This window comes from Cyprinodon tularosa, unplaced genomic scaffold (genome assembly GCF_016077235.1).
Source record: "Cyprinodon tularosa strain WSP-4 unplaced genomic scaffold, ASM1607723v1 ctg881, whole genome shotgun sequence".
Taxonomy (NCBI): Eukaryota; Metazoa; Chordata; class Actinopteri; order Cyprinodontiformes; family Cyprinodontidae; genus Cyprinodon; species Cyprinodon tularosa.
In genome coordinates, this window is record NW_024039653.1 from 191,751 (window position 1) to 209,561 (window position 17,811).

A 17,811-nucleotide genomic window follows, 5' to 3' on the forward strand; every position below is an offset into this window, starting at 1 on the left:
CTCCAGACTCTGGGACCTTGATTTCCAAAGGAAATGCAAAATTTACTTTCATCAGAGAACATGACTTTGGACCACTCACCAGCAGTCCAGTCCTGTTTCTCTTTAGCCCAGGCAAGACGCTTCTGACGCTGTCTGTGGTTCAAGAGTGGCTTGACACAAGGAATGCGACAGCAGAAACCCATGTCTTTCATACGTCTGTGTGTGGTGGTTCTTGAAGCACTCACTCCAGCTGCAGTCCACTCTTTGTGAATCTCCCCCACATTTTTGAATGGGTTTTGTTTCACAATCCTCTCCAGGGTGCGGTTATCTCTCTTGCTTGTACACTTTTTTCGACCACATCTTTTCCTTCCCTTCGCCTCTCTATTAATGTGCTTGGACACTGAGCTCTGTGAACAGCCAGCCTCTTTAGCGATGACCTTTTGTGTCTTGCCCTCCTTGTGCAAGGTGTCGATGGTCGTCTTTTGGACAACTGTCAAGTCAGCAGTCTTCCCCATGATTGTGTAGCCTATAGAACTAGACTGAAAGACCATTTAAAGGCTTTTGCAGGTGGTTTGAGTTAATTAGCTGATTAGAGTGTGGCACCAGGGGCCATCAATTTTGAACCTTTTCACAATATTCTAATTTTCTGATATGATGAATTTGAGATTTTCATTTGTTGTCATTTGTAATCATCAAAATTAAACAAAATAAACATCTGAAATATATGAGTTTGTATGTAATGTATGAATATAATATATAAGTTTCACTTTTTAAATGGAATTACTGAAATCAATCTACTTTTTCATGATATTCTAATTTTATGACCAGCACCTGTAGTCTAGATTATCTCTCTGAGAGAGTGATCCGGCGCCCAGGTCTGTTCGGATTGGAAGACTCCTCGTTGCCTGTTTTGAAGGGCAGATCTGCTGTGTCCTATGTAGCCTTGGGTATCCCATGATGCATTGGGAGTCCAAGCAAGGCGGTGTTCTGTCAGACCAGCATACCTATAGTCAATACGCAGTCCGAGACGTCAGATTTGCGTTTATCCCTTTAGTTTTGTATGAAAAATAGACTTTAAACTACCTCAGTGGGCGTGTATCCCTTTAGTCATGCACTATTTGACTGGATGATCTGGTGAACTGTAAAGTGTCTTGAGATGACTTGTGTTGTGAATTGGTGCTATAGAAATAAACTGAATTGAATTGAAAAAGAACTATTTGTCAGATCGCCATACGCTTAAAAAAAACACCAAAAAGTAAGTAATGAAATAGTTTTTCAGGAAGGAATACACGCCTGTTGAGGTAGTTGAAAGTCTATTTTTCCTACAAAACTAAAGAGATAAATGGGTATTGATTCTGGGTTTGCTGGTCTGACAGAGCACCCACTTCAGAGGAAAAGGGGAAATGATGCCGACCAGTGGTGAATATCGAAGTTCAGTTTAATATAATGAATAGTTCCGTCTGAAATGAATGAAAATGGTTGTTTTAATGGTTAATGAGTCAGATATGTGGCGGTAATGTTTGGTTTATTGAAAGGTTTTTTCTGTTACTGAGTTAAAATCATTCCAGCTCAGATTCTAATATCTCTGCAGGGTTGGGACTATAAATCTGATATCTGAGACTCCCGTACTGCTGCTGAAGCTCCTTAGAAAGCAGCCAGAACAGCAGGGAGAAGCTCAGCATCCATTCTTTGTCTGCTTTGTGTGTCACCTGTAACGGTTGCTAGGCGACAGAACATACGGGCGATGAAATCCAGAGAAGGCTGGACCTGTTTGAATCCACAGCCGTAACTCTTCTTCTTTTCATGGAATCGAAGGACCCAGTCCAGGTAGAGCGGGTCCCTGGAGGAAGCAGGCTCTGAAATCGTACGCACCCCACTGCGTTTGAAGGAGCGGCTCGCTCACTATAACCGATGAAGGTAAACAGAGCGACTGGTGCTACGTGTGATGTCACCAAAGTCACTAGCTCCAGAGGGGTCTGAAGCTAAATAAAGCGGCAGCCTCACTGCACACTGCTGGGTTAGCAGGGGGCGGGGCCTATGCTGAAGGCCGCTGCCCGCACTTTAAGACACACCCAGAAAATCCTGAAACAGGAAATGGAAACCCGAATTAACCTATAGAGCCTCGGAGCAACTGGAAAAGGTTGGGAGGCTTTTTACACGTGAAAAACGGAACATTCATGAACATTTCTGAGTTTAGAAAAACACATTAACATGGTCTGTAAATGAACAAATAGTTACAAATATTTCCATTTAATTCAGTTTGTTTTTCAGGAAATAATGTTTAGAATGGTTTAGAAAAAAACATTTAAAAGGTTTGACTTCTTTTCACTAATAAATATATTTAACCATCATTAAAATATATATTAGGTTTAAAATGTTTTTCCATTGGGAACAATGGTTTGTAAATGGAAATAAAAAAGCAATATTTGTAAATTGTTTTACTGAAGAGTTTTTGAGTGAATTTACTGTTTATTCTGTGTTTTTCAAATGTAATTTCTTCAAAAATCTTGAATAAATGGAAAACAGCTAATTTAATCGCAAACTTTAATTGAAACGTTTTTCTAAGTTCTGTTTGCAAAGTGTTTTCTCTGCATGCAACAATATTGGAACTAATTTCCCCCCATATGTATGGAGGTGTATCAATTTGGCATTTTATCACATCTACCTTAAATTTAAAGCTCTTAATAAAAGTTAAAATCAGTAACAGTTTATATTAGATACATTATCTTTAGGAAAGTTTATTAAATTTAAAATGAAAACCATTGAAGACAACAGTTCCTAGTTAGCTGGTGCTGAACTGGAGAGCTCCTTCAGTGACAGACTGCTGCCCCCTAAATGCACCAGGGAGCGTTATCACAGATCCTTCCTCCCAGCAGCTGGAAGATTCTAGAACCACCACTGTTCCCAACAACCTCAATCAGTTGATCCGCTCATGCTGATTTTGCTCAGTTTCTACCTTAGTTAAATAACATTCTGCTGTCATTCTGCACATCTCTGATGTTACTGCTATTTTCAAATATCCATTACTGGAAAAATGTCCATAGCTGCAGTTTTATATTGTTAAAACATTTTACAGGATTTTATTTGGTTCTAGACGTTGGCCTGTTTTTCAGTGTAGTCCTGTTTTTCTGATTAGCTGGATGTGCTCTCTTCATCCTCTGACATGGGAGCAGGCTCGGAGCTTCGCTTGCCTGGCTGTGGAGCTGGTTGACAGTTGCCTTTTGTATCTATGCTTCGTTTTCTATGTCTGCTTCTGTCTCCTTGAACCCCAGTCGGCCTCAGCAGATGGCCGCTCACACTGAGCCTGGTTCTGCTGGAGGTTTCTTCCTGTTAAACTGAGTTTTTCCTCTCCACTGTCGCTACAAGCATGCTTAGTGTGAGGGATTGCTGAAGAGTCAATGAGTCGATGCAATCAGCTGGTTTTCCTTGGATAGAAAACTTTGAATCAATCTGACTGGATGATCTGGTGAACTGGAAAGTGCCTTAAAATGACATGATGTGAATTGGAGCTATAGAAATAAACTGAATAGAATTTATTTTCTTTTAACTTCACTATTGTTATGCTTATACATTTTTCTAATGTCCATTTGAGTGAGATTTTTTTCATGTTTTTTGCTGCTGTAAACACTAGAATTTCCCCATTGTGGGAAAATAAATTGATTTTCGATTCTATTCTAGTTTTTGAATTGAGACCTTGAATAAATTGGATTTCTGGGTTCTGACCGCTCTGCGCTCGCTGTCATGGCGACTAAGGACGCTCCTCCAGGCTCCTGCGTCCTCATTGGTTCTGATGTTTGAAGGTCAGAACCATCACCATCGTCATAATAATCATCATAAAGCTCAGGAGGTAAAAATGAACCAAACACACTCGATGATGAACAGCTTTAATTTCTGCCTGCTAGCATAAAACCAGATGCAGCCATGTTGATTATTAATGACCTGATTAAAGCGGAGATCATCCACCATGAAGCTAATCTGAGGTCCAATGATTCCAGAGCGTCCGTGGGCGGGGCACCAGGTACCGCCGGGTGTTCTGACCCGCTCATGGCGCATACTGGCTCAGTTTATAATCTGCAGGGATTATCATCTCCTGGCTGCTTTGTGTCATTGATATTTCCCCTCATGATCAACAGAACCTGAACATGTTCCTGGTCCAGGATGAGGATGATGATGATGGCAGCGGGCGGGGCCGACGCATCACATTTTGTCTCGATCCAGCAGCTCCTGCAGTTCGTTCTTGATGTCGTCTGGCAGCTCCAGCGGCGGCAAGTCGTCCAGACACAGATCCACCTGCGCCGGCATCTCCAGCGGCGGCAGCGGAGGGATGGCGATGCCTTTGCTCTTCCCAGAGTTCTTCCCCTCCTGCCCGCCGGCGCCCCCTGTGTGCGGGAGGACCCAGAGCTCGGAGCGTTCCACGAAGTCGGCCGCCTCGGACTGCAGCCGCGCATTCTCCAAACGCAGCCGCGCATTGTCGGCCGTGAGCCGCTGGTTCTCGTTCATCAGGTGGTCCACCAGGCGCCGCAGGTCCTCTATGGTGGTCTGCTGCTCCTCCAGCCGGGTTTTATCATCCTTGGTGGTTTTGGAGCCGGGGCAGGGTGCGGCCGCCGGTGGGCAGCTGCCGCCCTGCCGCACCTGGAACTGGTACAGCAGAGTGTCGTACTCTCGCTCGCCGACTGCTCTGCTGACGTCAGCTGATCCGGGAGCCGGGGGCCCGGCTGAGGACAGGGTTCTGGTCAGGGGGCCCGGCCTGGCCTTGGTGGCCTCGCGTCGGACCTCCCTCTTCCAACGCTCCTGGATCAGCCGCTGCTGCTTGATGTGGCTGTCCCTCTGAAGCTCCATGGACAGACGGGCCTGCAGACAAACGGCAGCGTTAGACCCGACGCTCGGAGTTAATCCAGACTCTGGGGAATAAAGGTTCTGGGTTTTTGGTAGCAAGCAGCTGGAGCGGCTCCGTTCCTCCTGGTTCTGCTTTAGGTCCAATTATTCCCTCTGGTTTAGGAACACAGAACCAGAACCAGGTCTAGTTGGAATCCAACAGAACCTCTTTAACCTCAGGTTCTGGTACCAAAGGCAGAACTTTAAAAACGTATTAATAAAAAAAAGCTTTTGAAAAAAAACTGCATTTTTTTTCAGGCTTTATTATTTTTCAAATTTCTGTTTTTCAGATACATTTTTATGAATTTCATGCTTTTCAAAATATGTTTCCTGGATCATATTGTCGTTCCATCCAATCCAAACGCTCCTTCCCGACCAATCAGAATGTTGTTGCTAAAGTCCAGCAGACCAATAGCAATGAGTCTCTGCTCCTCACTCCAGAGGGAGGAGAAAGTGATCAGGAAAACGTGGTTTGAAAAGGAAAATTCATAGAACTCAACCAGAAAAAGAGAAAAAAACTAAATTCTGAGAGAACAACAGAGTTCATCTCAAAACTTTTTTTACATTTTAATTTCTGGTTTTTCTTTTCTTCTAATTTCCAACAATAATGAATCAGTTTTTTTTCCGTACATCTATAGGTGAGTTTTGGGACTTTAAAATTCTAGGGAAGCGGCTGTTCCAAACGTTGCATTTCCGAATTCTCCCAGTGGTGCCCGTCTTCACACGAGTGAATAAAGTGAATGTGATTGGTTGTTTATCAAGGGGGCGGGATTGTTGTGGCGGAAGTTTGATTGTAGGCGGTTCGTCAGAAGCATCTTGCTAACCAATTAGCAACTTAGTGCTAGTAGGTTCCCAATGGGAAATTCCATTGGGACCAAGTAGCACTAAATTGGTGACTTAGAAACGACACTGTCAAGGAACGCTATGGACAGAGGAAACATGCAAGAGGAGGAGAGTTTAGTGTCAGAGGTCGTGGATGAGTCTCCTCCGTCATCCATTTTTTATTTAGAGGAGGAAAGCGGGACGAAGATGTTGTGGAAGAGAAGAAGCTTGGTTTGGTGTAGAAGGCTTACAGCCGTACATGTTTGAGCCCTTGCCTCGCAACGCTGCCAGTTCTGTTAGCTCTACGCCTGCTGAAGACACAGACGTCCATCCCCGTGAACACTGGGAACTCAATGGGAAAGGAAAGGATTCTGATTTCAACCATTGTGTATATTAGCTGCGACATGTGAATCAAGATGCTATGACCGAAAATAATTGATTGACAGATGACCGTTGATATATGATTGGCTGAATTTAGGTGTTCAGGCTGACGTAGAACTAACTGGCCTGCAGAAGATAATGAAAAAAACCCTCCACAGATTTTAAGACAAGATTTTTTTTTTTAATAGAAATTTTCTGAATTTTGGGACAATATGGTCTGATAAAGATTACATTTATATACATGTTTAAGCCAGATTTTGACGTTTTAATATGATTTCCCTACGACTTTAATGTTTTCCTCCATCAGGGGCTCCTACTTAGAGCTTCAGCCTAAAGATCAGACGGCCTGATGGGTAAAAGATGGAAATCTGTGGGTTTTATTGTTCATTTCTGATCAGTGAAAAGTTCCCCTGCTGCTGAAGGCCTGGAGGAGAACAGACTGAAGGCTGGTTTATGCTCAGAATCCAGGTCGTCTGAATGTGTGTCAAAGTGAACGCAGATATGCCCCGCCCCCTCTCCGCAGACAGTCTGTTGCACCTCGCCAAAATTGTAGGTGACTGCAGACAGGAGGCCTCTGATTGGTCAAATCTACATCAGCTCTACGCTATGCGTATTTCCTGTTTGGTACCTTACCGGCTTGTTTTGTTTGTGTGACCGCTATTGTGGAAAACAACTCGTGAAAATTGACCCGCTAGAAGAGCGAGGTGCACGAGAACGCTGGGACCCTTTTTCCACCTGGATCCCCGCTCTTTTTGGCCCTCATGTCCCTCCATTGTCGCACAAACTTGCCACCACTTCCTCACCGCCGCAGCCGTATCTAGACCCACAGCTAGTTCCTGATTAGCCCTCTGGTGTTGTGGCGTGGAATAACATAGCACAGACCACGCTGCAATTTTGGGCATAAATCAATAATGATTTATGCCCAATCGCTGCTGCCCTTTTAAGTACGGCAGCAGTGATCATCCACCGCTGGATGGCGTCCTGACCATGAGGGGCTTCCACTCACCTGCTCACACTCTGTGGACTTCATGGCTTCTGTGAGAAGATCTGGAAGAGATAGACAGCGAGGTCAGACACACTGGAGCTCAGCTCCTCCATCAGAACCACAGATGCCTGATTTCATTTATTTGCTAATTGGTGGAGAATAAAGAATCTGCTGAAATAACAACCGTTCAGAAATGAAGAATAAACTGGAAAAAAAAATCTAAACATTTAGAGATGAAGCTGATCAAAACATCCAGGTCTGTAAATAAACTCCAAGCTAACCAGGTTGGATTTAAACTTAAATAAATCTACTATTAATCAACTAATGAATCAATTAGAGAAATAATCATTAAAAAAATAATAGAAAAAAATTAAATACAGATGTATTTTCCAACACAGCTGAACCACTTTCATTATTGTAAGAGATGAAATCCCAGGAAATACTCAGCCCCTGTCAGCTCCACCAGAAAGCCTCTCTAATGTCAGCTGCTCTTCTCTAAAGGTAAAGAGGCCTCCTGCACCGTGTCCAATCAGGAGGGAACATTTACTCACATTTCAGTTTGAGACCTTCATCAGGCCAAAAAAAAAAAAAGGTATGTACCGAAACGTTGCAAACATGAGACAGACTGCTGTTCTCTAACAAACCCTTAGATGTGCTAAATGCTCCATGAGTGTAAAAACAGAATAAATGAGAGTAGATCTGAAGGCGCGGCGGCCCACAGAGATGACGTCACCCTGAGGTTCTGCAGGACTTCATACCTGCTGCTTTTCCATGGCAGGAAACGGCCTCTTCATACTTCCCAGCAACAACCAACCGCTCTGCCTTCCTGCACTGCTGGTGGGCCTGACAAGAGACAGAGGAGTTTAGATCCTGATCAGCGATGAGAACGGTAGCTACAGGCTGCTAGCTTCAACCATTAACGATAGTTTCAAAAACATTGCAGGTTTAGATGGTGATATAGTAAAAAGAAATGAACGCCATAGCATTGAACCTTTACGATGCAGCACCACTGATCTCTACTCCTGGATTGCTGGTTGCCTGAAAAAAGCGAAGCCATCGTCCACCATGTTGGTAGTCTCCACTCCCACTGAGACGTGCAGTAAAATGCCTTAATGTGCAGCATCTGGCTGCATAAACCAGCAGTTTCCTGTCTGCAGGAAGACGTTCCACAGGTAATTTCCCAGTCAATGGATGAACTAACCAATAAATATATCTATAGCCGATGGATCCTATAGTATAGTCTGATGCATAACATTAGTCTGACTATCTCAGACTGACTGGAAGACATTAACTGAGTTAGCGACAGTGGCATCGGATGTAGGAGTTTGCCCTGAAGTCGAAGGATTGACGGTTCAAGCCCCGGTTCTGACTTTCAGTGTCGTTGTGTCCTTGGGCAAGACACTTCACCAGTGTAAGCCAGCCTTCCTATCTGTCAGTGAGCCCCAGGGCAGCTGTGGCTACAATGCAGCTTGCCACCATCAGTGGGTGAATGACTGAATGTAGTGTAAAGCGCTTTGATCAAGTCTCCTGACTTAAAAAAAGGCGTTATATAAGTACAGGTAATTTAGCCACTGACATTGGGTCTAATGTTAGAAAATAGAAAGTAGAGGAAATAGAAAGTAATTGAAATGTCAATGTAGTCATTCTATATTCAGTGGATGATGCGGTCGGTTTTTGGAGAGTTTGTTGAATTTCTCATTTGAAAAAGTCTTGAGCTGAAATATATTACATTTTATATTGAGGAAAAAAAAGAAACTCAAACATTTTTAAAGGCCATTGCACAGACAGCATAAAGCATACAGCTTCATTCATTCACAATCTGCAAATAGGAAAATACTACAGCATTTACAGACATTTACTGGTAATTCTGTCCTGATGTGAAATCTTGAAATTATGTGTACTATGTAATTCAATCCATGTATAATACATGTACATCATCAATTTACTACTTTTGGCTCATCTGTATTATTCTGCTCCATTAACACATTGTTATTGAGATATATTTGTATAATATGTTATATTACATCATTTATAGACTTCATTAACTTCATAATGACTATTCAATGTGATGGGCTGATTTTGTTATTATAAGTTAAAGTTAATCTACTGATGCTATGAAACAGTCAGTCTGTGTCAAAGCGATGAATTTATCTTTATTTTAAGAGTCTGAAGTCCCTGAAAATGAGAACATCATGGTTGTTCAATGCTGTAGCGCTCAGGTTGTTTACATTGAGACCGGTCTAACTAGGGAGTACCAATATGGCGGCCGGTGGCTTCACGTCGGTTAATAAACAATCCAGTAAATAAATAGAGATGAGTGGATCCGTCAAACTTTCTCTGCTCTCCACCCTGTTGAAAGGTCAAAGGTCACCTCATCTCACCCACTCCTGTACCCTCACATTTCACAGCTTTCCAGTGGAAATTACACCAGTGGGTGTTTATGTGCAATTTTCATGTCGGTCTTAGGTATTTACAATAATTACAAACCCGGAAAGAAAACAGCTTTGAAACATAAACCAGATGGTTAAAGACCTAAAGTTTCATCCACGCGCGAGAAGAAATTACAGAGTGGATGAGCATCAGCTGGACTTTATGGTTCATTAAACTGGAACCTCGAAGTATCGCGATAAACTGATCTGAACACACAGTCCCGGAGCTAATGTGGAGCCTTCATTAGCCTGAGATCGGAACACCAGGACGGGAACCTACGAGGTTCAGCGGGCTGTCCACGACCTCCATGGCGTCGCTTTGGTGTGGCTTCGCTGCGGTTCGCGGTCGGTCATCCGCTCTGCACTTCGGGCGACAAACAACCGGAGAAGAGAAGCTGGGGACAGAAGGAGCTCACTTAGCGTAGCACTAACGTCCTGACGTCACAATCCCGCAGACCAGACGTGGCACCGGAGGCGCATGCGTAGTTGAGCATGCCTGATGTAACGTTCGCGTTCTCTCGGAAAGTGGAGCACCAAAGTTTCAAAGACGTTACACAACAAAACAGAAATGCTTCTCCGTGGCTGATTAGCGATAAACATTAATATGGAAGAATTCATTTACATTTAAACGTTCAAACACAGACAGATTTTTTTTCAATCACTTTTAAAATTTATACATAACAAAAGTGACTGCTACAAACAATAAAATTCTTCATAGAAAGCGTAACTTAACAAAAAAAAAAGAAGAACAGTAAATGAGGCATAATTTAAGGACAGGGCATTAAAAAAGGAGATTCATATTATAAACAAAGAAAGGGAATTTACAAGCACTTTCGTCTTTTACAAATGATAAAACAAACACAAAAAAAATAAACAATGTGTAATAAAATTTAAGAAAAAAAATTAAATTATAGATACAATATTCCATTAACCAGCTTTCCACAAATATAACAAATAATAAGCAGATACTAAATAGGATTCTTGATTGGTTACACAGGCGTAACTTTCTGGTGGACTGGAGGGGACATGTCCCCACCAATAATTTCCCCTGATTTCCTTCAGCCAACAGTAGCTGGGGTTTGGTGCAGCTAACTGTGTTCAGAGCGTTTCCAGTCCGGGTTTTTTCCTCCCTCTCCAGTCCCACCTCTCGTTCAAATATCATGGGATCCGTCTCTTTGGGACCAAATATTATTTGGGGTCATTATTCACTGCGTACAGAGGAGAGACACAGCAGCACTCAGTGAATATTAACCAGCAGCTACTTAGATGTTTCAGTAAAAGTTAGGAGACTGGTTGGTTAAAAAAAAAACAGAGATGCCACTGAAAAATCTGTTCGTTACACAAACTGAGCTTTTTCAGCAAAAAAATGGCAACAAATTGTACATTTATATAAGTTTAAAAAAGCTGGGCTCCTCAGAGGACCATTACTCAGAGATACAGATTAAAATAAACACAGATCTGTTGTTTTCTGATTGAAAGGAGAATCATTATATTGGTAGAGAGGTTCATAAATCTGTTTTTAAGCAGAGCAGAGACACAATTAGGGACAGGTGCAGATTTAAAGGTGAAACAGATTTACTGGGATATGCAACATCCAATAACATATATCTCCAAGTTTACAAAAATCAAAACAAAACGCTATGCTATAATAAAATTTAACATATCTTTTTGTCTTTTCTAGTTCAGCCAGACTCACAGGAGACAGACTGAAAATTAAAGTATAAGAAACCTACAAGAAATAAAGCACAAATAATAAAAATCCGTGTATTAATGATTTTTGCAATATAAGGTTCCAATATATAGACTTTGGCTGTCAATGACATATGGGACAAATTTCTAAATTAGATTTTGCTGCTTTTGAAGGAGGATAATAACTGATGCAGCTTAAAGGGAGGCCATGCATTGACGGATGGATTGAAGTGAAGTTGTGTCCATTCTAGGGATGCAGGATATATTGATATTAGCATCAGTATCGGCTGTTATTTTTCATTTTTTTATACATTAATGTTTTTGAGCCCTTTATAAAATAATGCACTAAAGGCAGGCATCTGTCTATAACTATAAATATCAGAGTACTGTGGTTCTCTTGTGTTCACAACAATAGTAACGCATTCAATAAATAAATGTTTGAACTCGTTTTTGGAAAATATAAACCCTATTGAAAGCGTTCAGGTGGATCAGCTGCAGGTCCATCAGCCACCACCCTTAAAGCGCCCTCACCAACTTTTGTCACAAAGTTACAACCTTGATTGGTTAAAAACATGTTTTGTAAGTGTTTTATTATTAGACAAAACCGCCAACTGTCCACAGTTTTATTCCGTGATGGAATTTTTACTCCAGTCTGCGTTCTAGGAACTCAGATCTCCGACCTTCGAGCCTACGGCGAACGCACCACGCGGCTCCAGGAAGTGAACCCATCACGTGACCTGCTGAGATAAATACGGAACTGTGCATCGGTGGCTGGGCTCCTCCGTCAGGCTAAGCTCTCCGGCAGCAGATGTGGCTGAAGAAGAGGAGCCAGTGGTGGCTGGTAGCTCCAGGGATGCTGGCGCTGGTTCTCCTCATGATGCTGCTTTACGGCAGCAGCGATCAGAAGCAGCTGCAACAGCAGCAGCAGCAGCAGCAGCAGCAGCTGGTGGGCGGAGCTCTGTTCAAGCTGGACCTCCGCTGGCCCAAGAACCCAGACATCTTCACCGGGGAGGTGTTCTGTGTGGCGGTCAACCAGCAAGCTGCTGTGGTCTATGTGGCGCAGAGAGGTACAGAGCCCTGAGAGAACATGAGGAAAACATTAGGAGAAGATCAGGAGAACATTAGAGGACGATCAGAAGAACATCAGGAGAAGTTTAGGAGAACATTAGGAGAACATCAGGAGAACATTAGGAGAACATTAGGAGAAGATCAGGAGAAGATTACGAGAACATTAGGAGAACATCAGAAGAACATCAGGAGAAGATCAGGAGAACATTAGGAGAACATTAGGAGAATATCAGGAGAAGATTACGAGAACATTAGGAGAACATCAGAAGAACATCAGGAGAAGATCAGGAGAACATTAGGAGAACATTAGGAGAATATCAGGAGAAGATCAGGAGAACATTAGGAGAACATTAGGGGAAGATCAGAAGAACATCAGGAGAAGTTCAGGAGAACATTAAGAGAACTTTAGGGGAGAACTTTAGAATCTACTGGGATCCTGGTTGGACTGCAGGGAACTAAAGCAGTGATGATCTTTGCTTTTCTTCAGGGTCCAACATCCCCAAGGTGCTGGTTTTCACCACAGACGGAGACTTCCTCATGTCCTGGAACACGACCACCCTGGAGATGCCTCACGGCATGTTTTTAGCAGATGCGGCGTCCAAAGAGCCCACGGTGTGGATCACAGACGTGGGGGACGGTCCTTATGGCCACAGCATCAAGCAGTACTCGCCATCAGGGAAACTTCTGCAGGTAAATGCTTCACAGGCTTTCATCCTAAATGCGGTCGGCTGCAGATGGCGGCATGATGTTTTCTTGTTGGCGCAGGTGCTGGGGACTCCAGGTAAGGCGGGGTCTGGGGTGGACCCGCTGCAGTTTGACCAGCCAGCTGAGATTTACGTCCACCAGTCTGGGGAGATGTACATTGTGGACGGGGATGGAGGACTCAACAACCGCCTCATCAAGCTGTCTAAAGACGGGGAGGTGGTGTGGATGCATGCGGAGAAAGGAGCGGGCCTGGCGCAGTTCTACATCCCTCACAGCATGGCGGTGGACGGCGCCCAGAGGGTGTGGGTGGCAGACAGGGGCAACAAGAGGATCCAGGTGTTTAATTCTGTCACAGGCGACTGGCTGGGCATGTGGGGCAGCTGCTTCACCGACGACGCTCCCTACTCCGTCCGTCTGACCGCAGACAAAAAGCACTTTGTGGTGGTTCAGCTCAACACCAATCAGATCAGCATGCTGGACGCGCCGCCGGTCGGGCTGATCGGGGAGTGCAGCGTGGCGAGCGTCATCCAGCTGGCGGATGACGTGAAGCCCCACCTGGTGGACGTGGATTTGAAGACCGGTGATCTGTACGTTGCCCAGATCGGAGCTCAGCAGGCCCAGAAGTTCACTCCCATCAGCCGGTAGACGCCTGCTGGATTAACCTGGATTATTGGAAGGGGCGGGGCTCTCTGGCCGCCTCCTTCAGAACACTGCTGCTTGTTTCAAAGATTAAAATCTGACTGATGTAAACCCAGTTTAAGTCATCTGGTACAGGGCTGCCAAAGTTGGCCCTCGAGGGCCACCGTCTTTCAGATTATAGAGGTTTCTGCTTCAGATCAGCTGATTTCCACTTATGGCTGATTAAAATTAATTCATTTAACTTTATTGATCTTACATTGGATCAATTTACCTCTATATTTAACCCATCCCCTTGGGGAGCATTTTAAGAGTCTTAAGTCCCTGAAAATGAGAACATCATGGTTGCTGTAGCGCACAGATTGTTTACATCAGGCATCCCCAAACTCGGTCCTCAAGGCCCCCTGTCCTGCAGGTTTTAGAGGTTTCTCTGCTTCAGCACAGCTGATTATAATGATTGCAGTAGACCAAAAGCTTTCAATTAAAATCAGCTGTGCTGGAGCAAGGAAACCTCTAAAACCTGCAGGACAGGGGGCCTTGAGGACCGAGGTTGGGGATGCCTGGTTTACATTGAGACCAGTCTAACTAGGGAGTACCAATATGGCGGCCGGTGGTTGCTCAGGGACCCCGAGTGGCAGTCTGTGGGGATCGAACCGTGTCCTGCAACCTTCTTAGAGCACAGAGCACTGCTCCAACCGCTGGGCCACTGCTACCATTAACAGACTGTTGCTGAGCTGAACCAGGAAAACCTCTAAAACCTCCATCTCCTCCCGTTACGCCATCACCCTATCTGGGCCACCGTTCACGCTGGGCCGCCGCTCACGCTGGGCCGTCGCTCACGCTGGGCCGCCGCTCACGCTGGGCCGTCGCTCACGCTGGGCCGCCGCTCACGCTGGGCCGCCGCTCACGCTGGGCAGCTCATGGTGCCCTTTCTGCTCTGCTTGGATGAAGCAGAGAAGTTTCTCCTGGTGAAAACAAGCTGATCCAGTTCGTTTGGAATCATGTTTCCTCTTTCTGTGTCTTTGGGAATCTGTTGCACTTTATTTCTGTTTAACCAATCAGACTCTTTGTTCTTTTCTGGTGATTAAAAGATTTCTATAATTTTTTTATTTGAAACGTATTAAATGATGGATTCATCTTTAAAGGGTTTGGAAGTTTCTAAATGAGGTTTTTGTGAAGTTATTGCAGCAATGATTGTTTATCTGTAATACTGATCTATATTGTGAAAATAAAGAGAAAATGGTGCTGGAGGCTAACGGCTAGCTTTAATGCTTTTATTTGTTGCTGTAAAGATTTTCCTCCTTTTGTCGACTGACAGACTGACTGATTTCGAATTCCTGGGCTGCTAATGGATTACGTCATAGCGAGGCGATTCCAAGACTCCTGGTTATGCAGCCGACAAATTCATTTGTCTTTTTGTCTGATCTGAAGGACGGGTCCGATGTATCCTCCGTAGCCTTGGGTATCCCAGGATTCATTGCGAGTCCAAGCAAGCCGGCTTTATTCCACTCTGGATTCTCATGAGTGTAGTCTTTGTTCACTTTATAATAAAAAAAGAAAAAAAAAAATTATGAAACAGTTTTGGAAAATGTCAGTATTTATTGTCTTCCTGCTTTGTGTGTCAACTGTCAAGGTTGCTAAGCGACGTGCGGAGCATTAGCAACCACATTAGCACGTACAGCGGAGAAAGCCTGAGAAGGCTGAACCTGTTTGAATCCAGTTCTATTTCTAACCAGTTCTAACTGAGTCCAGTTCTATTTCATTCCTACTGACCGCCAGTAACTTTCGTTTTAATCTATGTTGAAGGAGAAAGTCCTCCTGAAAACATGGTCTGTGCAGTCAGTTCATCCAGATTACCATCCTGCCTTCAAATATTATTTCTCTGTGGGAGCTGCTCAGACCCCCACATAGCGGCGCTGCGCTGTCACTGGGAATCCCCAGCAGCAGCTGCCTCGGACCCGGTTTCCTCTTGGTGGTTTTCCCCTACTGTTGGTGGCGGCTGGAAGTAGATGTTAGTGTTTTTCAGGTCTGTGCTACAAACTGCAGGCAGCAGGATAATAAAAGCGAACATATTCTGACAGCAGGTTTCTACATTTTAAGTTAATTTAGGCGTTAATAAACAGTTTCAGAGGAGTGATCATAGCGCTCTGCATCAGCAGTGCTGTGTCTGTCTCCCTGCCAGCTCACAGATCAGCTTCTCTGATTGGTTGATGCGGCGCATCCAGCGGCTAAAGTTACATTTTCCAACTCCAGCAGCTGCTGCTTGTGAAATTATGAACATTTGAGGGACGTTTCTGGGGTAAAACAGGGCGACTAATTGGTCCTGTTTTAGTAAAGGCCGTAGCATTGCTAGCTAAAAGCCTGGTGAGGTTACCAACAGGAAAATAATCAAGGACAATATTCATTTTTCCTGAATCAACCCTAAAGCCCCTACTACTAAATTTACCCACATATTTATCCATCTATTGTTTCTAAATAACTAGTTTATGATTCTGCATTAAAACACACTGCAAAAAAATCAAAATCTAGATAAGTCATTTTTTCTTAAAATAAGTGCATTTGTTCTTGAATTGAGGAGATAAAAGAGACATCTTGCCAATGGAACAAGACAATTTAGATTTAAAATAAAAAAACACAATTGCATTGTCTTATTTCAAGTGAATATTATATAATTATCTTATTTTAAGAGTAAAAATACTGATTCCATTGGCAAACTATCTCATTTACCTACTCAAATCAAGGGTAAATACACTTAATTTAAGTAATTTTTACTTATTTCTAGATCGTTTTTCCAGTGCACAGTGAATAGGCTGAGCGCTGAGACAGCAAACTTTACAATCTCCGTAAAACAGAAAGTGGTTCTGAGAAAACCACTGGTATGGAGTGAATTGTTTTCCATTATTGTTAAAAGCAAAGAACATATTCTGTAAACAAAAAGAGGAAAATAAATCACTTTTCACGTTTTGTAATTCAACTTTGCTTTTTTTCAGATTTTTTTTTCTTTTTTCCATAATTTATCTTTTTCATGTCTTATTTTTTTCGGTGTGTATTTCTATTAATTGTTTCCTTACAGTTTATTCATGCAGACCAATAGAAACTGAGTTATTTGGAAAACCCGCCCCCAGAGTTCCCTCTAAACTGTGCAATCACGCACTGCACATTTTCAGCGCAAAAGAAAATCTACGCAGCACACAAAAAGGTCCAACATGAACTAAATCAATTAGACCAAAAACATTTTTCATCATCATTTAGAATCTGTGCATCGTTCGTTTTCTGCAACGGTGTATTAGGGACAGGCTAGAGATTTTTTATTTTATTTCAAGAATAAAGTAATATGAGAATAAAGTCATAAAGGTATGAGAATAAAGTCGCTCTCGTAATGTTATGACTTTATTCTCGAAATAAAAAAATAAAAAAAACAACTCTAGCCTGCCCTAATACTATGTCTTAGATTTCAAACTTAGAATCAACAATAAAAATAAGAGAAACAACTGATTTTCTTTCTAACATAATATTGAGATGGGGAACAATTATTTTAGCTTCATATTCTAAATTAAACATATATTACAAAAACCCAAATGAATATGAAATAGATTTGTCTTATTTTGATTTAGTTTTTTATAGCATCTATCACACATTAGCCGCCTGGTTTGACTGAAAATCAGCTGTTCTGGTGTAGGACCTACACTTCAATCCCAGCTTATATTTCACCATCAAACCAGTTTTATAATAAATATGAATACTTGTATTTGGCTAAATATGTTTAGATCATTGTCCTTTAAAGAAAAAGTTCAGCAAATGTCTTTATTCAGAGCATCAAAGAGCGACAGGTGCATAAATAAATACGCCGGGAACAGGAAGAAGAAAATATGGCGCCTAATTAATGCATCAGGCTTCCAGAACAAAGAAGCTGTAACAGGCCTGCTACCCAAAGTTCACCTGTTCACCACACAGCGCCATGCTCCATGGCAGGTTTTTTTCTTTGTTTTGCAAGTAGAGATGAAACAAAAGGTAAACTGAGTCAATCAGCACAGATATGATGGCTGCAGCCTTAGAGGAGCTGAAGGAGATCTGCTATATTTCAAGCATCCAGTGCTGATTGGGAAAGATTTATGATTCAGATCAAAACAGCATCCAGAACAAAAATTGGCTGAAAATACAACATGATTTATGTCCAAAAAACATCTGGATTTGGTTGAAAAGTGAAAAGCTTAATTTTCAGATCGTTGAAAATTAGAATAG

The 17,811-nt window shown here is 42.8% G+C and overlaps 2 protein-coding genes across 2 annotated transcripts; one reads left to right on the plus strand and one right to left on the minus strand.

The window, feature by feature from the left end:
• Positions 1–3,847: 3,847 nt before the first annotated feature.
• On the minus strand, positions 3,848–9,941 carry nrbf2b (nuclear receptor binding factor 2b). Its single transcript, XM_038273670.1, has 4 exons — positions 9,752–9,941; positions 7,801–7,885; positions 7,064–7,104; positions 3,848–4,830 (listed from the first exon to the last, which is right to left on the minus strand). Exons 1-4 carry the CDS (start codon positions 9,779–9,781, stop codon positions 4,177–4,179), a joined length of 810 nt encoding a protein of 269 aa, XP_038129598.1. The 5' UTR covers positions 9,782–9,941; the 3' UTR covers positions 3,848–4,176.
• A 1,939-nt stretch (positions 9,942–11,880) lies between these two features.
• On the plus strand, positions 11,881–14,064 carry LOC119775621 (NHL repeat-containing protein 3-like). Its single transcript, XM_038273671.1, has 3 exons — positions 11,881–12,227; positions 12,716–12,918; positions 12,994–14,064. The coding sequence occupies exons 1-3, from the start codon at positions 11,969–11,971 to the stop codon at positions 13,576–13,578; spliced, it is 1,047 nt and encodes a 348-aa protein (XP_038129599.1). The 5' UTR covers positions 11,881–11,968; the 3' UTR covers positions 13,579–14,064.
• The last annotated feature ends 3,747 nt before the right edge of the window (positions 14,065–17,811 follow it).